Here is a 21,282-nt window from a genome sequence, read left to right as displayed (position 1 = left end):
ATATTTCCACAGTGTTGATTTAAATCCAGCAGGAGAGTGAATTTCATGGTTTCTGCCTCGTCTGCCATGTTGCTGAAGCGGCCGCAGAGTGCAGCCGCGCACGGAAATGATGTATGATATATGTATATATATATATATATATATATATATGTATATATATATATATATATATATATATATATATAAAGCATTATTCAAGAGATATACACATTACTGTTTATGATTTAAAAAAAATATCATTGGACTTTTAAGCTTATTTGTAGTTTTATTACACAATCTGTTGGTACTACAGGCTGCTTTATCAGGGTTTCATAAAAAGCAAAATACAAAAATCCTGCATATTTTAAGAGCAGAATATTTAATATTTACGTATTTTAAATCAAAGTTTTAAATCCCATCACATCAAATAAAGTTGAATTTATGTAGCCTAAGCACATAACACAGAGTTCTGGTGCCAGTATAACCATTCTGACCTTCGCATGTTCAATAGTTCTTGATAAAAATCAACCTCTAATATTCACCAACCAGCTGGAAGGAATACTAATGTGATTACTTTGTAACTCCTACAGTATATCGGTGGATGAAGTCAAGGCTAAAGTGGTGCTTGTTCATGATGAGAAGCGGGTTCTTTCAGAGGATGAAGCACTGGTAAGTTATTTATAAAGCTCATTCTGCAGGTTTCTTTGAGTCTTTATGAATTGTTTCGAGCTACTTTCTGATGTAGACAAAACATTTTGTAAAGCTTTGTGTATTTCTTTTGCCACTTTGGGTTCTACTTTTAGTTTCTGCTCAGCCATCTTTTTTTTTTTTTTCTTTTAACCTTCCTTTAAGAGCTTTTTCTTAGGTATCAGAAGTGGAAGCTCTTAGGTTTTGTTGCTGCTACCCTTCGTTCATGTATCAAATAAACTTCTTTTTACTTTGGTCCAAATGTCTACCAGCAACAACTACCATCTGGCTTTTGGAAAAAAAAAAAACGTGAAGATGCTTCACGGTCATAAAACAAGTGTTAAATAACTTGGCGGTACAGTAGTTATATTTATACGCTGCATTCCTATCAGCGTAGATTTTCTTTATTATGGGAATGTTGATTCAGCATTCATAGTTTTACTGTTTGTAGTTTTTTTCCATATGTTTTTGGTAATCCAACCAAATCTGTAAAATTTGTGCTTTTTCAGTCATTTATATATGAAAATATTTGGCTTGTTTGGGAATAGTGTGCTATGACTTTTAGTATTGGTAAGTTTTTAAAGTTTCAGATTTATTAAGATTATTTTTTAACAAGTTTTCCCCATTGAATTCCATTATCTTCAGTTCTTTCAAAAGCATTGTTCTCTTTCAGGTACAGTTTTGCAAATTGTAGCTTACAGCTACTGTTTTCCTAATTTGGGGTTTTAGTTATAGTTTTCATCATTTTAGCATTTAAGTACATGTTCGCTAACTTTAGCGTTTAGCTGCTTGTTTGCTAATTTACGTTTTTAGTTGAGGTTTATTGGTACCACTTTACAATAAGGCTCCCCCATAAATGGCTAATAAATAGTTCATAGATATGTTATCAATTCAAACTAAACTGACCAGTTTCTTGCCAAATAGTGAGCCACATCTGTTCACCTATATATTTCATCTAGAGTTGTTATATTAAACATTTCAGACTAAGTTACTATCTTGTAAGCACATTAAACATTTGTAAACCTATTTCTTTAGCATACACTATTGTAATTTATCACTGTATTATAAGTATCTACAACTAATATTATATCCTAAAAAATAGTTTTTTTAAAATGCTTATTGTGCTGTGAAGGTACGGACTTAGTCTGAAATGTTTAATATAACAACTCTAGATGAAATATATAGGTGAACAGATTTGACTCACTGTTTGGCAAGAAACTGGCCTCTGTCACCCTTAATTAATGCTTAATAAGCAGTTATTAATGATTTATAAAGTGTTTATAGAGGAATTAATAATGTATCTATGAATTATTACCTATCTATAAAGGGAGCCTTATTGTAAAGTGGTACCGGTTTATTTACTAATATTTCCTTTTATGGTAGTAATAATTTTGAAAATTTAGCTCTTTGTTTTGGTTTTGCTTATTGCCGTTTATAGCTTTTAAGTTGTTTTGACCACTTTAGCTTTCTGCTACTTCTACCTAAATTTAGATTTCAGTTATAATTTTGATCATTTTAGCTTTTAGCTAAAAGTTTGGTAACTTAATCTTTTAGCGACTAGTTTGCTAATTTAGTCTTTAGCTAAGGTTTTTGCTCAATTTTGCTTTCAGTGATAAGTTACAATTTTCACTTTTTGTTTTGGTTTTACTGATTGTAGCTTATGCATTTTTTATTTTGTAGTAAAACTAAGTATTTTAAGCAACACCATTCGGCAGTCATCAATCACCAATTTTTCTACTTTTCACTGAATGTGCTGCATTTGGGGCCGCAAGAGTGTGCACAACTTCCGTTTCCCTCACAGAAACCTGTTTATCGACTGTACTGTTGCATTTTGAGACTAATATTGAAAGCAACAATTTACAGACAGACTTTAACGTGTCTGCGTGAGCATTAGCCGTTCAGTTTTAGTCCTTCTGTTTTTCCTCCCTCTTGCAGGTGGGATTAGAGAAGCAGCGTTGTCAGTCGTTGCTGATCAGCTAATTTTGCAGGTATCTAGCTGTATGGCAAAGAAAATAAAAAGTTGTCGTAAAGTAATTCAAAATTTATTGTCTATTTCGGCTGTGTTTTGTGCACTGGTTAGCATTTCTTGTATTAGAATGACTCAAGAAAAACAAGCAGCTCTTTTTAAACCAGGGTTTTAGCGTTTTTGGTTAGATAAACAGTCTGTCTGATTGCCTGCGCTAAGTGTTGTCTCCTCGTGTACAACTGGGTTCCCTCCACACTCGTTTCTATTCTGAATAGGACAAACAAGCTTTCTCTCAACAGTGATTTTCCCTCAAGCTGCCGTGTGTGAAAATGCTGCTGTCTGTTTCACTTAAGACTTGTTGAGCTTCCCTCTTCCAGGATGGTACAGAGCAGCCTCGCTCGCTGTAAACATAATGGCTAAAGTGCAGATTTTCTTATACTTTCTTTTATTCCCTTTTGTAGTATGTGCTTATTGATGACCAACACACATGCTCTGTATCAGCTGGAACAGTTGAGCACGTAGTTATGTTGTCGGTTAGCATAAAATGTGTTTACTTAAGTGTTAAAATTTAGTTGGAATGTTTTTTTTTTATCTATGTACCCAATGTCTAAGGGCATTGCCTTGTTTATTGTAGCCTCTTAAAAATGTGCACTTCAGTAAATTATGTGCTAAGAAGGGCTGAGTTGTTTCATAATGTCCACAATATCAATTTGATATTCTGATATCAGTTATATGACAATTTGATACATTCCTAGACTGGGCAACAAAACATCGGGAGGATCCACCTTTGATACAACGCACCACACTGAGTGAAAAGCAGAGTTTGCTCAACAATTCGAGCTGCATATCTGCTGGCATGAACTCTTGCTGTCAGTTTCATATTCAGTAGCGACAACAACACCTAGACTCTACAGCTGATGCAAACAGAACAATGATGTTTATTTTATAAGACAGTACAGTAGTTTAATTAGTACAATCAGAACCTGATTTAGTACAACCAGGCAATGAAAACCGCTAGGAAACACAAGCTGCTGTATGTGTGGTTTGAAGGTTTGAAGATCTGTTAGAGCTGTGTTTTAAACTTTGTCAAAAACTATTGAACTCAATGCAGCCTGTTTGCAAAATATATAAATCACTGAATGGATTTGAACAAAAACTCATAGTAACCGTTGGATGTACATCTACATGACTGATTCCAGTATTTCCTCAGCCAGGAGGGCGCCCCGCCCTGTCACCAAAACCAAATGCCCCGCCTACTAACCCAACCCCCCACCCCCTGTCAAAAACCGCACGCAATACAATCGTAGCGCTCCGCTAACACCCCCCACCCCCTGTCGACAACTGCCACCTCCGGCAATACTAACGTAGCGCTACGCTAACCACCCCAGTTGACAAACACCCAAGAGTCGAGCGCCATTTGGAAGATTTACCTTTTGAAGTCAACTGGAGTCAAGATGACTGCCACAGTTAGCTGACTGTAGAAAACACGGAGATGGCTATAACCCTGTTAACAGATATTGAGCCAAAATTTGATATGATAATAGCGGAGAACAATTCACAACACATACTCTGAATACCAAAAGCCATGCAGCACTCGTGACATCGTGTACAATTAACAAAATATTTATTTCAACATTTGAGCAATCTCACATTTTCAGTCTGTGCTAGTCTCTGATATAAACTGGGTTTGAGCCTGAAGGAAAGCACTCCACTGAATTGGCTAAATAAGTTATATGTTTGCATGCATGACTGCATGACCTTATAATTCTATTAATACTGTTTTATTATAATCAAAGGAGTTCTTTTCAATATTAATATTGCGAACAATGATATTGTCATCTCTGATGCATTGCGCGGCCACACTTAAAAAATATAAATAGTGAATACTGTTCATAACCCTTTTTAGACTTACAGTAGTACCTTGATACTTCGCGGTTCAACTTTTGCGGACTCACTCTTTTGCAGGTTTTCAATGTAAGATTGTATATGACACACGATTGGCTGATTGATGGAAGGTGACCAACCAGAGCATTGTGCTGAAGGGCGGACTGGCCATTGGGAGCTCCGGGACATTTCTCGGTGGCCTGGCCTGCTCAGTGATCACCAAGGGCCCCCCTCCTTTCTCTTTCTGAGGCTGTCACAGCAGAGCAGAGACACACAACAGGTGGGTGCACAACCTATTGTGTGTCTCTGCTCTGCTGTGACAGCCTCAGAAAGAAAAAGGAGGGGGCAGGGGGTGGGGTCTGTCTTTCCCCATTGCTGCTGTTGGAGCTTCAGTGAGGTGGATACCAGAGTGAGCGGCATGGATTGTTTATTTAAAATCAAGCGTGACCCGAACCGAGACTTTGTCCCCTTCGGCGATCACTGAATGGGCCAGGCCACCGGGAAATGTCCCAGTGCTCCCGATGGCCAGTCCACCCCTGGGCGCTGGCTGGCTCAGTAATTGTAGCATCAGTCTCTCTTTTGCTGTGCTCTTTTAGAGCATTTAGAGAGTTTAGAACATTGTTAAGACCATTGCAAGAGTGTGGGAAGGGTTTATAAAGCCTTAAAATATTTATAAATACTAAAATAAATATAACATCCATACTTTGCAGATTTTCACTTATCGCGGGGGTGTCTGGAATGTAACCCCCGTGATAAGTGAGAGACTATTGTACTCCTCATATTTGCTGCTACCAAACGTGTACAGCTTTGCAGTTTCATTAAAAAGTACTAAAAAAGAAAACATGGTATTAACTGATGGATGGCCCAATATTAACACACCCATATCTTTGTTAAAAATTTTTTAAAAAAAAGCCATTGAGGCTTTGCAGCAACCAACCCTGTTCTTCTACGGTGTCTTCAAATGCACTGGAAAGGGATGACTACTTCCTGAGTCTAAATTAATGCAGCATTTATTTGACTATATAACTGTTTTAATTGCATACTGTCCAGATAAGAAAAAAGTACAGAAATTTGAAATATTGCACCAATGTTTTGTTTTATTGTATTTTCATGCTCGTGACTTGTTTGTCCAGTTGTAATGTCTTGAAGACCTTGATAGGTTTTTCCTCGGTCTGTCACAAATGGCCATGATACACTTTTAGGCTCTTATTCAATTTGTTTCATTTTCTTCATTTTTTTTATTAGTTCCCCCACTTCCTTTTTTTTTTCCTCTCCCCTTCTAAGAAGCTTTGGCCTCCCCAGAAAATATAGTTTCCACTTCAGCGGCCCAGATAATTCGAGAAGGATTTTCAGGAGAACAATTTGATGATCAAAGGAAGCACTGTGCTTGGAAGTGGGGGGAGAAGGAGATTCTGGAGTGTCTCCTTCTGTGCTCTAACATTGTTATAGCCTTCCATTACCATCAAATCTGCTCTCAAGGTAGGTTCTCTCACATTTAGATAATCATTGGTACGGGAGACGAAAGATGGAGGAGCGTAGGTATAGTTTTTAGTAATCAAACTTGATGTTTACGCAAAATGAGCTTTTTAGCTACACTTTGAGAGAACAAAAGACACCCCTTATTCCAGCATTAATCATAGCGCAATACGTTCCCAGACTCAGCGACGTGTAACCAAAGTCAAACTGCAACATTGTAGCAGAGCTACAGGAAATTGTCTTCTCTCAACCAATACAAATTTGTGCCGAGGTGTATTTCACTTATCCATCTTCTACAATCTCGCCTACTCTTAAAGCCTTGAACTCATTCTACCAGAAAGGCAGAGGCTGAGAATATTGTACGTTTTTTTTCCTAACAGGAGAACGAAAGTAATCCCCTCTTATCCCCCCCCCCAAAAAAAAAGTCAACCTATGCTGTTCATTCACTGTTTGATAATGATAAAATTAAAGTTTAAGGGATTTTATGTATGTACAGAAGAGAAAATGCTGTAGTTGAAAGTAAAGTTGTGTTCATTCATACCCATCTGCTCACCACAGACTCATGTTCGGGCTGCTGTTGTTACGATGTATTGTCTTACATTATTAGTGTTTCACATATACATGCATTCATTACATCTAGGCTTGATTACTGCAATTCGCTCCTGTTTGGTATCAGTCAGACCTCCATTGCACAAATACAACTGGTCCAGAATGCAGCGGCCCAATTTTTAACCAGTACAGGCAAAAGAGAGCACATTACACCAGTTTTGGCCTCACTGCACTGGTTACCGGTTCACTTTCGAATCCAGTTCAAAATACTACTGTATGTCTACAAATCACTGAACAGTGTCGCCCCCCCCCATCTCTCTGATTTACTACAACCGTATGTCCCACCACGCTCCCTGAGGTCAGCGGACCAGTTGCTCCTCACAGTTCCAGGATCTCGTCTTAAGCGCAGAGGTGACAGGGCCTTCTCTGTAGCAGGACCAAGACTCTGGAACGAGTTACCTCTGCTTGTCAGACAGGCCCCTCCCTCTCGATTTTCAAGTCCCGTTTAAAAACTCACTACTATTCAGTAGCTTTCAACACAAGATGATCTGTGTTTTGATCCTGTATGCTCTACACTGGTTTGTCGTCATCATCTCCGTCGTTTTTTGTCTATATTCTGATTTACCTCATTTTGTATTTTGCTTTGTGTGTTACCTGTTATTTTGTCTGTACAGCACTTTGGTTGGCCTTGTTGTTGTTTTAAGTGCTTTATAAATAAAGTGGTATGATATGGTATATTTTGTAGATATTTTAGCGTACAGTTTAGCGTTCGTTTAGCAAATATCTTAGTGTATATTTTAGATCCTTATTTACTGTTTTTTTATACTTTATATTTTGCTAGTTTTGGGTGTAACTGGGACCCCGTGTACATGATTTCATTCCACCTCATGTACCACATTTGGTGGAAACGACAATAAAGTTAACTTGAACTTGAACTAAAGTCAGGATTTGTGTTTAATTTTGATTGAGAACAGGCAATAGTAATCCTGCTTGTAGGTCACTGTATTGTACATGAAAAATTCTCCAACTTATGAGTATTAGGTAAGAAAATATGACATAGACTAAGATTTGAGCTTGAAAGCAAAGATTTGTTAATCAAGTTTGGTTTACTGATAGAGAAGTTTTTCTTGATTCAGCTCACATACTTAACTCTGCTTTTCAAACCGTAAATGCGTTTAAAAAAAAAATCAACAATTCTATGTTTAGGTTTATCGACACAAGGTCAACAATGCAATGAAATGCTCAGGACGAGAAGAACCATCTTGACTTGCCATAAACGACAAGAACCAAAGCATGCAACAAAAATACCAAAACATGGCACCAAAAGTAAAATTGCTTCACTATTTGTATCTTTTCACTGTTTGCACTTATTGTTATATTGTATTTTAAATATATGGTGACCTTGATTGCCATGAATGAGGCAGTACTACTACTACTAGTACTACTACTACTACTACGTCTACTACTATTACTACTACTACTACTACTACTACTACTACTACTACTACTACTACTACTACTACTACTACTACTACCACTACTTGTGGTAGTGGTTGTAGTTGTAGTAGTAGTAGAGTAGTAGTAGTTATTCTAACAAATGTGGCTCCATTTAAGGGGAAACAATCTGGCTTTACAATACTAGGATTATTGCCTGCAAAATTGTTATAACAAAAAAACAACTAATGAGACAACACAAATGTCCTTAATTTTTGTGCAATGTATATATCAGCAATTAACACATAGATTGGGTTTTACTCTAAATTTACAGATAACTCCCGCTGATGCAACAATCACTGCTCAGCTCATTGATGCTAATATTGTTAGCTTCAAGCTACTCATTTGACTCATTGACTTAGCCTAATGCCTACGGGTGAAGCAGTTTTTTTTTTCCTCTACAGCCATACATCACTATGAGAGTTAAACGTTCTCTACGCATATTTTCGAAGAGACTTGACTCTTTTAGGTCTACTTTGTCTCGCTACATTATTTCAGCACTCGAACTGCAACAGTACTATAAACCACAGTTTCCTGTTCCTGACAGATTCCTGAGTCGAAATGTGTATATTACTATGAACATGTAATTGCTTGTCTGTATTTGTGTATCTTTGTGTGTGTATGTTCATTTATCAGTTTGTTAGCAGAGAATTTCATGAAGTGTGGTTCAAATTCAAATTCAATTCAAATCAAAAATACTTTATTAATCCCAGAGGGTAATTATATGTTGTGGTAACTCATCATCCTGGTTTCATTAATGAGTTGTTATAGATGCTGATGGCTGTGGGCAGGAAGGATCTCTTGTTGCAGTCTGTCCTACAATGCATTTGATGAAGCCTCTGACTGAAGACACTTTGTTGTTGTATGACAGTCTGATGAAGAGGATGCTGAGGATCGTCTATAATGTTCTTCATTTTTATGAAGAATCCTTCTTTGAACAATCATCTCCAAAGGTTCTAGAAGAGTCCCCAGAACTGAGCCAGCCTTCTTTATGTGCTTGTTGATTTTTTTTTAAGTCACTTGCTCTGGTGCTGCTACCCCAGTAGATGATGACAGAAGAGATAGTGCTCTCTACAACAGACTTGGGAGAAGATATGCAGCATCTTGCTGCAAACGTTGAAGGACTTCAGCTTCCTCAAGAAGTACAGTCTGCTCTGTCCCTTCTTGTAGACGCTTCACTGTTGCATTTCCAGTCCAGTCTGTTGTCCAGGTGAACCCCAAGGTATTTATACTTCTCCACCACCACTTCTTATCCCATGATGGACCAGACTCACCTCGCCACCGGATGAAGAGCATCTCAGCGTGACCTCAGCAGAAGTAAGGAGTACCTTCAGGAGGATTAATCCGCACAAAGCAACTGGCCCAGACAACATCCCCGGAAAAGTGTTGAAGGAATGTGCTGATCAGCTCTGTGAGGTGCTGGCAGACATCTTTAACACCTCACTTACCCTGGAGACAGTTCCCACCTGCCTGAAGACTGCCACCATCATCCCAGTCCCAAAAAGCTCTACAGTGACTGGTCTGAATGACTATCGGCCAGTGGCCCTCACCCCGATAGTCGCTAAATGCTTCGAAAAACTGGTCATGACTCACATCAAAACAACCATCAACCTCAACGAGGACCCTCATCAGTACGCATACCGTGAGAACCGATCAACAGAGGATGCAATCTCCTCTGTGGTCCACACTGCACTCAACCACCTGGAGCAGAAAAACTCTTACGTCCGTATGCTCTTTGTGGACTTCACATCCGCCTTCAACACCATGATCCCCCAAACCCTGATGGACAAACTATCCACACTAGGACTAAGCCCCTCCATCTGCAACTGGGTACTAGACTTTTTAACAAACAGACCACAGTTAGTGAGGATCCACAACCTCTCCTCCTCCACCATAACCCTCAGCACTGGCTCTCCTCAGGGATGTGTGTTGAGCCCCCTTCTGTTTACTCTGCTCACATATGATTGTGCAGCTACCCATCCAGGCTGTCACATTGTAAAGTTTGCAGATGATACAGCGGTGGTGGGATGCATCACAAACAATGATGAGTCCAGCTACAGGCAAGAGGTGGAACACCTGGAGAGCTGGTGCAGAGAGAATAACCTTCACATCAATGTGAAGAAGACAAAGGAGATGATTGTGGACTTCAGAAGGAACAAAAACACCTACACCCCCCTGAACATAAGAGGATCTGCGGTGGAAGTGGTCTCCAGCTACAAGTACTTGGGTGTACACATGAATGACAACCTCAGCTGGAGCAACAACACCACCAGCCTGATCAAGAAAGCTCATCAGAGACTCTACTTCCTCAGACGGCTGAGGCGAGCTGGTCTGGGAAGCTCAGTCCTCACCTCCTTCTACAGGTGTGCAGTGGAGAGCATCCTGTGCTCCAGCATCAATGTGTGGCATGGAGGCTGCACAGCTGCAGAAAGAAAAGCTTTGCAGAGAGTGGTGAAGGCTGCACAGAAATCTGTTGGAATCAGTCTCCCCACCATCACAGACATCTACACCTCCAGATGCAGGAAGAGGGCCACCTGCATCATGAAGGACCCCACCCACCCAGCACACTCACTTTTTGCCCCACTCCCCTCAGGAAGGAGGTTAAGGAGCATTAAGTGTAGAACCACTAGACTGAGGAACAGCTTCTACCCTGAGGCTGTTAGACTCATGAATCTCTAACTAGAATAATCACTGTGAAAAACCATATCATGTTGCTGCTGATCTGTTTCAATGTTGATGTGTTCATGCGTGCACATCTGCTCACAGACTCATGTTCATGTTTGTGCTGATGTTCAATGTTTTATGTTATGAGTGCTTAGTGTATATTTAGTTGATGTTTTTCTTAGTTCATATCTTAGATGTCATTACTGTTTTTCTTATACATTTTATTGTTGGATGTAACTGGGACCCTGCGTACATAATTTCGCTCCACCACATGTACCACATGAGGTGCGAATGACAATAAAGAAACTCTGACTCTCTGACTCTGACTCTGACATAGAGTTGGACCTGCTCCTGATTCTCCTGAAATCTACAATCATCTCCTTTGTTTTGTTAGCATTCAAGATGAGATGATTGTTTCCACATCATGCCACAAAGCGGTCCACCAGTTCCCTGTACTCGGCTTCTTGCCCATCTCTGATACACCCGACCACTGCAGAGTCATCTGAATATTTTTGCAGATGACAGGAGTCTGTTTTGTACTGGAAATCTGAGGTGTACAGAGTGAAAATGAATGGTGAGAGTACAGTCCCCTGTGGTGCTCCTGAGCTACTGACCACCTGGTTGGACACACAACCCTTCAGTCTCACAAACTGTGGTCTGTCTGTCAGATAGTCTTTGATCCAGGCGATTGTTGAGGCATCCACCTGAGTCTTCTGGAGTTTCTGACAAAGCAAATCAGGCTGGATTGTGTTAAATGCACTGGAGAAATCAAAGAACATGATTCTCACAGTGCTGTCTGCCTTTTCTAGATAACAGTGAGTTTGCTGAAGCAGGTGTATGATGGCATCTTCAACTCCAAGTCCACGCTGATAAGCAAACTGTAGTGGGTCCTGATATGTGCTTGTTTGTTTAGTCAGGTGGGTCAGCAGAAGTCTCTCTAGGACCCCCATGATGTGGGATGTCAGGGCAACAGGTCTATAGTCATTGAGGACTGATGGGTGAGTTTTCTTTGGCACAGGAACAAGGCTGGAGGTTTTCCACAACACTGGAACCTTCTCCTGGGTCAGGCTAAGGTTGAAGAGGAGCTGCAGAACCCCACAGAGCTGCTCTGTGCAGACCTTCAGGACTCTGGGACTCACACCATCTGGACCTGCAGCTTTGTTCCGGTTCAGTCTCTCCAGCTGCTTCCTCACCTGACTTCTAGAGATGCAAAGGAGGTATCATCATCTTCTGATTTGGTTAAAAAACAATATTTAGAAGAAAGGTCCATGACTGAGGTGGTAGATACAGTATTTGAGGTGTGACAGGATAGCCTTGGGTCAATGGAGGGTGGTATGTATGTTTGGCTGTGAGCAAGAGAGGAGGATGCTGAGCTTGTTCCTGAACTGAACCTATTAAAGAACGTGTTCAGTTCATTGGCTCTGTCCAGGCTTCCATCCTTCTGATCCTCCTTCTGCTTGAAGCCTGTGATCTTTTTCATCCCTGACCATGCCTCTCTGTTATTGTTCTGCTAGAGCTTGCTCTCCAGCTTCTTCTTGTACACCTCCTTGCTGTTTCTTATCTTGACTTTTAGTTGCTTCTGTGTAGTCCTCAATAATTCCCTGTCTCCCTCCCTGAAGGCTCCTTTTTTCTGGTTTAGCAGTTCCTTCAGGTCAGTGGTGATCCAAGGTTTGTTATTGGGGAAGCATCTCACTGTTCTGGTGGAGATGGTATTGTTTACACTGAAGTTTATATAGTCGGTCACACACTCAGTCATGACATTGATGTCCTCTCTATGTGGCTGGCACAGTGATTCCCAGTCTGTAGCCTCAAAACAACCTCGCAGGGCTTCTTCAGCTTCCGTTGACCATTTTCTCACTGTTCTCTTTATTGCAGGTTGCCTCTGAACAAGGGGTTTATATTTTGAGCAGAGAAACACAAGATTGTGATCTGATTTGCCAAGAGGGGGTCTTGCTTTAGCGATGTATGAATCCTTGACATTTGCATAAAACAAGTCCAGCGTTTTGTTTTCTTTGGTAGAGCAGCTGACAAACTGTTGGAATGTCGGAAGTGTAGCAGAGAGAGAGGCATGATTAAAATTCCCAGATATTGCAACAAACGCAATAGGGTGTTGTGTCTGTAGCTTAGCAACCTCAGAGCTGATGACATCACACGCAGTCTCAGCAACAGCATTGGGTGGAATGTAAACAGTTGCCAAAATAACACTGGTGAACTTTCTTGGCAAATAATATGGACGACAACTTAGTGCTAACAGTTCAATATCTGGACGGCAGAGATGACACTTCACAGTAACATGTCCAAGATTACACCATCTGTTGTTCACAAGCACTGCCAACCCACCTCCTTTTTTTGCCACTACTCTTTAAATCTCTATCTGCTCGTATGGTCAGAAAGCCTGGTAAGAAAACGCTGGAGTCGGGGATATGATCCTGCATCCATGTCTCAGTGAAACACATAACACTGCATTCCTATTACTCTGGATGGGTCCTTGTTAGGGCTTGAAGTTCATCCAACTTGTTTCCCAGCAATTTCACATTGCCCATCATGATTGATGGAAGAGATGGTTTAAACTTCATTCTTCTCGCTTTCTTCCTCTTCTTTGCTCCTGCTCTGCATCCACGACGCCTCCTTTTCAACTCATTTGGGATTTGGGGCTGTAGTTGAGATATTATTTGAGCTTTGGAGATGTTAGTCAGCTGCTCCTGGTTGTAAAAAAAAAAACAACCTTGTTGTTATGGTTACGCATCATAACAAATGTCCAAAAGCAAAGATATTTCTGTAAAAATCCTTCCAGCTGCACAGCATCTGACACCAGAGGAAATAATCATCTAAAAAAATTGATTTATATCCAGAATAAAGAGGAATTAAAGTTTTCAAAAGTAACATCTCATAATGAAAGTAACAGAGCTACCCCAACATGCAGCTACCTTGAGTGGCACAATTCTAGAAAGCTTAGCTTTAATGAAAATCTCAAAGTAAGTAATTGGAGGTACAACAACTGATTAACTTTTGAGGTCCGTCTGACTCAAGATGGCCGTTGCTGCTTCTTGCACTCAGAAAACAGATGTCTGTGACTCTGTCACTTTTACAGATATTGAGTTAAAATTTGGTGCACTAGGTGCTAACAATCATCCCAAACTCATACCCTGACAGATCAATATTGATGTATAAAACGCAAGGCGATAAGAAAAATGCATTCCTTCTAGGAATTCTAGGCATTGTCCTCAGCAGAAGTACCTAAATGGTCTTCAGTTGGAAAAGAGTGTGCTGCCCTCTCTGTGTTAGGAGTGAGCTTCTGCCTCAAATGGAGGAGTTCAAGTATTCTATGGGTTTTGTTCACCAATGAGGGAAGAATGGAGCGTGTGATTGACAGATGGATCAGTACATCTTCTGCAAAATGGCATACTCTATGCCATGCCATTGTGGTCATGAGGGAGCTGAACTCACTGGTCAATCTATGTTCACCAATGGTCACAAACTTTTAGTTCTGGCCAAAAGAACAAGATACAGATTGTTAAAATGAATTTTCTCTGCAAGGTAGCCAGGCTGTCACGTAGAGATGGGATGATAAGTTCAGTTACTTGGGAGAGGCTCGGAGAAGAACCGCTGCTTCTCCACATCGAGAGGAGCCAGTTGAGGTTGCTCGGGCATCTGGTAAGGATGCTCTCTGGAGGCCTCCCTAGGTAGGTTTTCCATGTCTAACTGGAAGGAGACCCCAGGGAAGACCCAGTACATTCTGAAGAGACTAGGTTTCTAAGGGTGCATTCACACCAGCCCTGTTTAGTCCGCTTTAATCAAACTCTAGCTTGTTTTCCTAGAAAGTCTGGTTCGTTTGGGGAGGTTTGAACGCGCCATCGGACTCTGTCACGGAATATAAAGGCGAACTCTGGCCCGGGCTAAAACCTAGGTCTCGGTCCGGTAGAAGAGAACTCCAGCGCGGTTCGAGTGCAGTGTGAATGTAAACAGACCGGGCCCCATTCCACAAGCAAGAAGTGGAGTACAGCACAGGGCAAACAAACACGCATTGCTCTTACCTTATATGGAGCTGTCAGCTGCCTTGTGTGAAAAACAATATTGTCCGTGGTCTTCTGCCTCATCTTCTGCTCATGCTGAGTCCATTTTTGAAAAATGACAAAATATAACTCTAAAACTGCTAAAACTTGATGCCACTCCATTTTTGTTTTTATTTCCAGAAGAAGAAGTGTCTTCAGAGGTTTTTGTGTTGTTTCTTTCAGTAGTTCTTGGTGCAGCGCCCCCACAGGCGAGTGGGGGAACAGGTTGGTTCAACAGGTTGGCTCGACTGCACAGTGCAATGTGAATGCAAACGCACCAGCTCAAATGTAAACAAAATGTTGTGAATATTGGCCCCGAACCGAGTCGACCGGACTATCAGGTGTGAAAACAACCTTAGCTGGTTTTTGAATGCCTTGAAGTCCTCCAAGATGAGCTGGAAGTTGGCTGGGGAAAGAGATGTCTGGTCCCCCACTGATCAAGCTGCTGCCACTGTGACACGACTTCGGAACAAGCGAGAGATCATGGATGGAAGTACTTTAACAATTCTTCCAAAAGACAAATGAATAATGTAATACAGATGTTTTAGGAGTTAATGGTTAAAATAGTATTTTTATGTATGGAATTTTAGTTCAGCCACCAAAAATAGGAATAAACTGTATAGAGAATAAAATTTGTTGTAAACTCTGAGCTTCTCATCAGATATCCAAACCCTTCTTTAAGCTATTTACCCTCCTCCTGACGTTCTTCTGTCACTGTGACAGCTTGACGGCTTCCCACAGAGTCCCTGAGCACCTGCAAAGCAAACAGGCCCGACATGATTTTTTTTTACCTTCTCGTCTTGGCAACAACATTCTCGTGACGTTCACATCAGTGTTCACTGATTCGCACGCCAACAAATAAACATAATGCTTCACATTGCCTTCCCCAGCCCCTCGTCACTGGTGACTGGGGTCAGCCTCACTAACCAGCTCTTCACACCATCTGTTTGAGCTGGTTGACATTTGGCCCTAGCCAGCTCTGGAATCTCACCTCAGAGGGTGCCTGACGTGTTTGTTTTTGCACTGTGTCACGATGGAGAGATTTCACCTGTGTTTTTATCTGAAAGACGAGAAGTTTTATTTTTACAAAACATTTGCAAGAAGCACGTTGATGCAAACAATCAGTGCTTCAGATTTCATTGCATTGTGTTTCACTGGTGTTGCTGCTTGTAAACAGCTTGTTTGCTCTTGGGGTCTGAAGTTGTGACTATTATTGTTGCCAATTTTATTCAACTAGAAAGAACTGAATAAGCATAAAGACACACAAAAAAAGAGCAGCAGGCATCTTAGTGCATCAGTTACAACCCTTTTCTTATCTTCCTTGGTTTTGTCTCATCAGCCACCAGAGGGGGGCAGAGGACCTCCGAGTTTATAAGTGATAGAAATTGGAAAGTCACATTCACGGGTCATTTAATCTCTTTGTTTTGTCATGGGCTGGGCCTCCGGAGCCATTTTCCTGCCTCACACACTCTGAATGTTTTTGTAGGCAGAAGAGGTCTCTCAGCTTTATTCTAACAACCATTTCTGTTCAATTTGTGGTTGTGTTTCATAAGCCTGCAGTGATTCTATGATCAAATATGTGTTCTCAGGAGATTCTTGGGCTTGTGTATTACTCTTATTTTATTTTTATTTATTTTTACATGTCCCCACTTAATTTTGGCAGATGTAAGCCGCACTTTGGTTTCCAGTTTTATTTAACCGATAAGATACAAGACACAATGTTAGATACAGTTATAAAGATACAAAAATGTTAAACTCCATACCAATACTAAGAAAAATTCTGTCTTAGGGATACAAACACCAGAACGATAAAAATGACCAGGAAGATTTGTGAAGAAATTTTGATAGTGCCTGTCACTTGGTGCATATATCTGTGGGAGTCGTCTTGAATTTTAGACAAAAAAATTAGCAATCTGTTAGCACTCAGAGTCTGTCTTGAGGATTACTGTCAGCTACTACCACACCCAATTTTAACTTAATAGCTCAAAATTGAACCAAATTTTAGCAATATTTTATCTTTGACAAGGTAGAAATGGCGGCCATCATGAATTTTGAACAAAGTATTTAGTGTTCCGTTAGCACTCAGAGTATGTTTATGAGATCACTGTCAGCTACTATCCCACCAGCTTTCTGTTCACTATCTAAATTTAAGTGCTTTATAGTCAATTTTTTGTTGGGTAAAGTAGTTGAGGTGGGTTTTAGAGGCTCATTGATTTATTCCGAACACTTAAGAATAACGTTAGCCATTTTATCATTAGCCTAGCTGCTAGCTCCATTATTACTTTCCAGAATATTTATGTGACTATCATCCGTCTATCCGTTATCTTCCACTTGTTCTGAATTCGGGTTGCAAGGGCAGCGGCTTGAGCTTTCAACAGCCACCTCTTCCAACTCTTCTGGGGCGACACCAAGCCGTTCCCAGGCCAACCGAGAGACATACGGTATTTTCCGCCGTACACGTTGCACCACCCTATAAGTCGCAGAAGTTCAAATATGTCTAATAAAGTGCACAAATCCATAAATGTTGCTTCGCTGTATATGGTGCATCTGTTATGCGTCACGCGTTTGTTACGCGTAACCCGGAAATGTGGGCCAGTGTTATGCCAAAAATCGATGGGCTGCCGAATGGTGGCTGTGGGAGAGTGCACGGGAGGACTTTAACAAGAATTTAACAAGATAAACATATAAAAACATTTGTTTGCTCAAAATTATAGTGAAGGTGTGTCTCAGTTTAACTTTTGCTTAATAAATGCACTTTAACGGTCAAATCAGCTGCATTTTCAAAACCCGATACGTGGAAACATGAACGAACACACAGAGGGCGACTCGCTGTCCATTTATTCGAAATTTAACAAGATGACTACATAAAACAATTATTTGTTAGATCAACTTTATAGTAAAGGTGTGTCTCTGTTGAACTTTTACTTAATAAATGCATTTTGATGGTCAAATCAGGTGCATTTCACTGGGGCAACGCATTAAAATGAAGCTGATTTGGTTGCTCCAAGCAGATGACAGTGGCAGGCTGTGGCAAGTCCATTGTGTCATTAATAGCCACTTTTACCTATTACATAATACAACGGCATACCTTACTACTCGATTGCCATCTAGTGGCTGAAAATGGTAGTGCTCATTTTTTTCAGTCAGAATGAATGAAAACTGTCATATCTCATCCAAAGATTGATTTATAAATATGGGGAAAAAAATCTATAAATACGTCTCTTTGGCCTATTAGTCACAGGGCATGCAAATTATGCAAAAAACTGTGACTTGTATAGCGAAAAATACGGTAATCTCTCCAGCATGTCCTGGGTCTTCCCCAGGGTCTCCTCCCAGTCTGACATGCCCGAAATACCTCCCTAGGGAAGTGCCAAGGAAGCATCCTTACCAGATGCCCGAACCACCTCAATTGGCTCCTCTCCATGTGGAGGAGCAACGGTTCTACTCCTAGTCCCTCCCGGATAACTGAAGTTCTCACCCCATCTCTAAGGGAGAGTCCAGCTACCCTGCAGAGGAAACTCATTTCAACTGCCTGTATCTGCGATCTTGTTCTTTCGGTCACTATCCAGAGTTCGTGACCATAGATGAGGGTAGGAATATAGACCAACTGGTAAATGGAGAGCTTTCCATTTAAAGCTCAGCTCCCTCTTCACCACAACGGACTGGCACAGAGTCTGCAATATTGCAGATGTTGCACCAATTCGTCTGTCAATCTCATGCTCCATTCTTCCCTCACTCGTGGACAAAACCCTGAAATACTTGAACTCCTGCATTTGAGGCAGAACCTCACACTCAACCTGAAGAAAGCAATCCACCCTTTTCTGACTGTGGGCCATGGCCTCAGATTTGTGGGTGCTGATTCTCATCCCAGCCGCTTCACACTCTGTTGCAAACCGCTCCAGTGAGAGCTGGAAATCACAGCACGATGACGCTAACAGGACCACATCATCTGCAAAGAGTAGGGATAATCCTAAGGCCACAAAACCGGAATTCCTCCACCTCCTGCTGCACCGAGAAATTCCAACAATAAAATGTGTGTGCTGCTTGTGGAGAAACAGTTTGTTTGGGGCTCCTCAGATTGATGAAGTCCTTCGGATGAAGGACGAAACGTCTCTCAACAAAAAAAAAAAAGAAACCATCCAGATGACCAGATTGAACATTGTTGGTCTGTCCATAAAAATTATGAACAGAATCTGTGACAATGGGGAGCCCTAGCTGAGTCTAACTCCCACCCTGAAGGGGTCCGACTTAGTACCGGCATGTGACTATCTGCAAACTGCTAATAACTTAACAACTAACCTTGACTTACACAATCCAACATGTTTACTACCTCACTATTGTAGAGTGCTTTACTGACCATTTAAAATTCTTCATGAATTTCAGTGTCACTTTTTAAGAGAATTTGCCAAGTTTGTATTTGACTTTGTAGTCACAGGATACATATGGTCTTTCTGCATCTTTGACTTCCCCAAATTATCGGCGTTAAACACAAAATACCTCCAAATAATACATAATGTTTCTTAACAAAGGAGGTCACAGATTTTACCCATGTTCTTCACGTTGTAGCGGTTTCAAACTTCCAGCTAGAGTTCAGTGTTATTGTCGGCCATGATTGCTAAATACAAACAATTATCTTAATTATGTATTGTTTTAAAAATATCAATTATTTTTTACAACTTATTACAGTGTGTCATTTTACACTATTGTTGTTTGCGACTTCTACAGTAATGATCACAACCATGCACAGCTCCACATGCTTGATTTGAAGTTTCAAAAGATAGAAAGTGGAATGAGTCTTGTAAGAAAAGACAGTTGATTTTTTTGAAGCCATGACTAGATGGATGGAAGAAAAGGGGAGGATGGGCGAGGGTTTACACCTTTACTCCTTTTTTTGTCACCTGCCATCCCACATGTCACAGTTTTTGTGCTTCCTGGCTAGAATGCTTCAGAGTTATATAATGTGACATGACAGTCTGAAACCAGCGGCGGCGTTATCTGTTTTGTAGAGAAAACTTTCATGCTGGAAAAACAAAACCTCAAGATGTCATGTTGCTTTGAGACGGGAGGACAGACGAGAGGCTGGACCCAACCGTCTGGGTGGTAACTGAAAGTTGTTTTTCTTTTGTTTTATACAGCTACACATCTCAACCTCTTGCTTTTCCAGTTCCTCGTCTTTCTTTGCACCTCTAATCTTCTCCACACTCACCTTTTGTTATGCAACTGTCAGGATTGGATGCGCTCAAGGTTGCTTGGGTGCTGCCATTAATGGAACTGGTGGGAGGTCAGAGGCAAGAGAGGAGGCATCATTTCGTGCTGCTTCAACAAGTATTGGCGGAGGCATCGTAGATCAAGAGCTTTACTGATGTCCAACAATGAGCTGAATTATAGCCTGATTCAATCAAAATGTGTTGTGTGTCTGTTCTACTTCAACTTTGAAAATTCTATCGAGACCCACCGATAAACCAGCTTTTAAAAGCTAACCCGAGGCCATCTTTTGTGTTATCGGCTTTAACTTGACAAATGCTATTGATGTAACTGCATCTCTTGAAAACAAGAATACACAAAAGCGTTTGGACATCTTTGAAATCCGGGACATTCTGAGCTTCATACATGAATAAATGTGCTTTAATTAAATACCCCTATTTATATCAGGCAGGATCGTGTTATGTTAAAGTCACAAATGAAAAAACCGATATAATATCTCTTTTTAAGGGGGTGTATACTGGTAGTTGTTTTATTGCTGTCCTTTACAAATACATCTAACTTTTCAAGTAATCCTGCAGATAAATGTGTAAACATACACAAAAGTACATCAGTTCAGATTATTATATAGTTCCAAGTCACAACAGAAGTTGTCTCGGGGCACTGAACAAAAACATTAACATACATAAAAAAAAGCCATTTAGTAAAAGTTATTCAAGGATTCAAGGAAGCCACCAGATTGCATTGAATCTTCACTTTGACACTGTCTCCCATCCTGAGCAAGCACAAAAGCAACAGTGGAGAGGAAAAACTCTCTTTTAACAGGAAGAAACCTCCAGCAGAACCAGGTTCAGGATGAGCGGCCATCTGCTTCGACTTGCTGGGGTTTGAGAGGAACAGGAAGGAGAAACAAACGAACACAGAATGGCAGGACCTGGTGTACATTTCTATTGGAAGAAAGACCCCCCCCCCACACACACACACACACACACACTCACACACATGTTAAGGATAGAAGTGATTACAAATACAAAACAGGTAGAGCAGAGCAAGTAAAGACAACAGCAGAGTGAGGAAATGTGGTCAATTTGTCCTCCAGCAATCTAAGCCTATAGCAGCATAACTAAGGGATATCTCAAGAAACCCAAGCCAATCCTAACTAGGATTTATCAAAAAGGAGTCTTAAGCCTAATTGTAAAAGTTGACAATGTGTCAGCCTCACTTGGATCTGTCGCGATAAACAATAAATCAATTATCCTGATGCATGCTCAATAATCCAGGTAGAAAAATCTAAAAAAGTTAAATCTGGTCCTCTGGACATTCAAAAAA

The 21,282-nt window shown here is 40.7% G+C and overlaps 1 protein-coding gene across 1 annotated transcript in view; it reads left to right on the top strand.

The window, feature by feature from the left end:
* LOC119427084 (glucosidase 2 subunit beta) overlaps window positions 1-21,282 on the top strand; it is a gene marked incomplete in the record, with an annotated part of 251,558 nt that overhangs the window by 49,888 nt on the left and 180,388 nt on the right. The window contains 1 exon segment of the mRNA XM_037695033.1: window positions 570-648. Coding sequence (XP_037550961.1) covers window positions 570-648 — 79 coding nt within the window.

This window comes from Nematolebias whitei, chromosome 1 (assembly GCF_014905685.2).
Source record: "Nematolebias whitei isolate Nwh7 chromosome 1, NemWhi1, whole genome shotgun sequence".
NCBI lineage: Eukaryota > Metazoa > Chordata > Actinopteri > Cyprinodontiformes > Rivulidae > Nematolebias > Nematolebias whitei.
The sequence above is the reverse complement of the archived record's forward strand: the minus strand, read 5'-3'. Positions and strand labels throughout refer to the sequence as shown.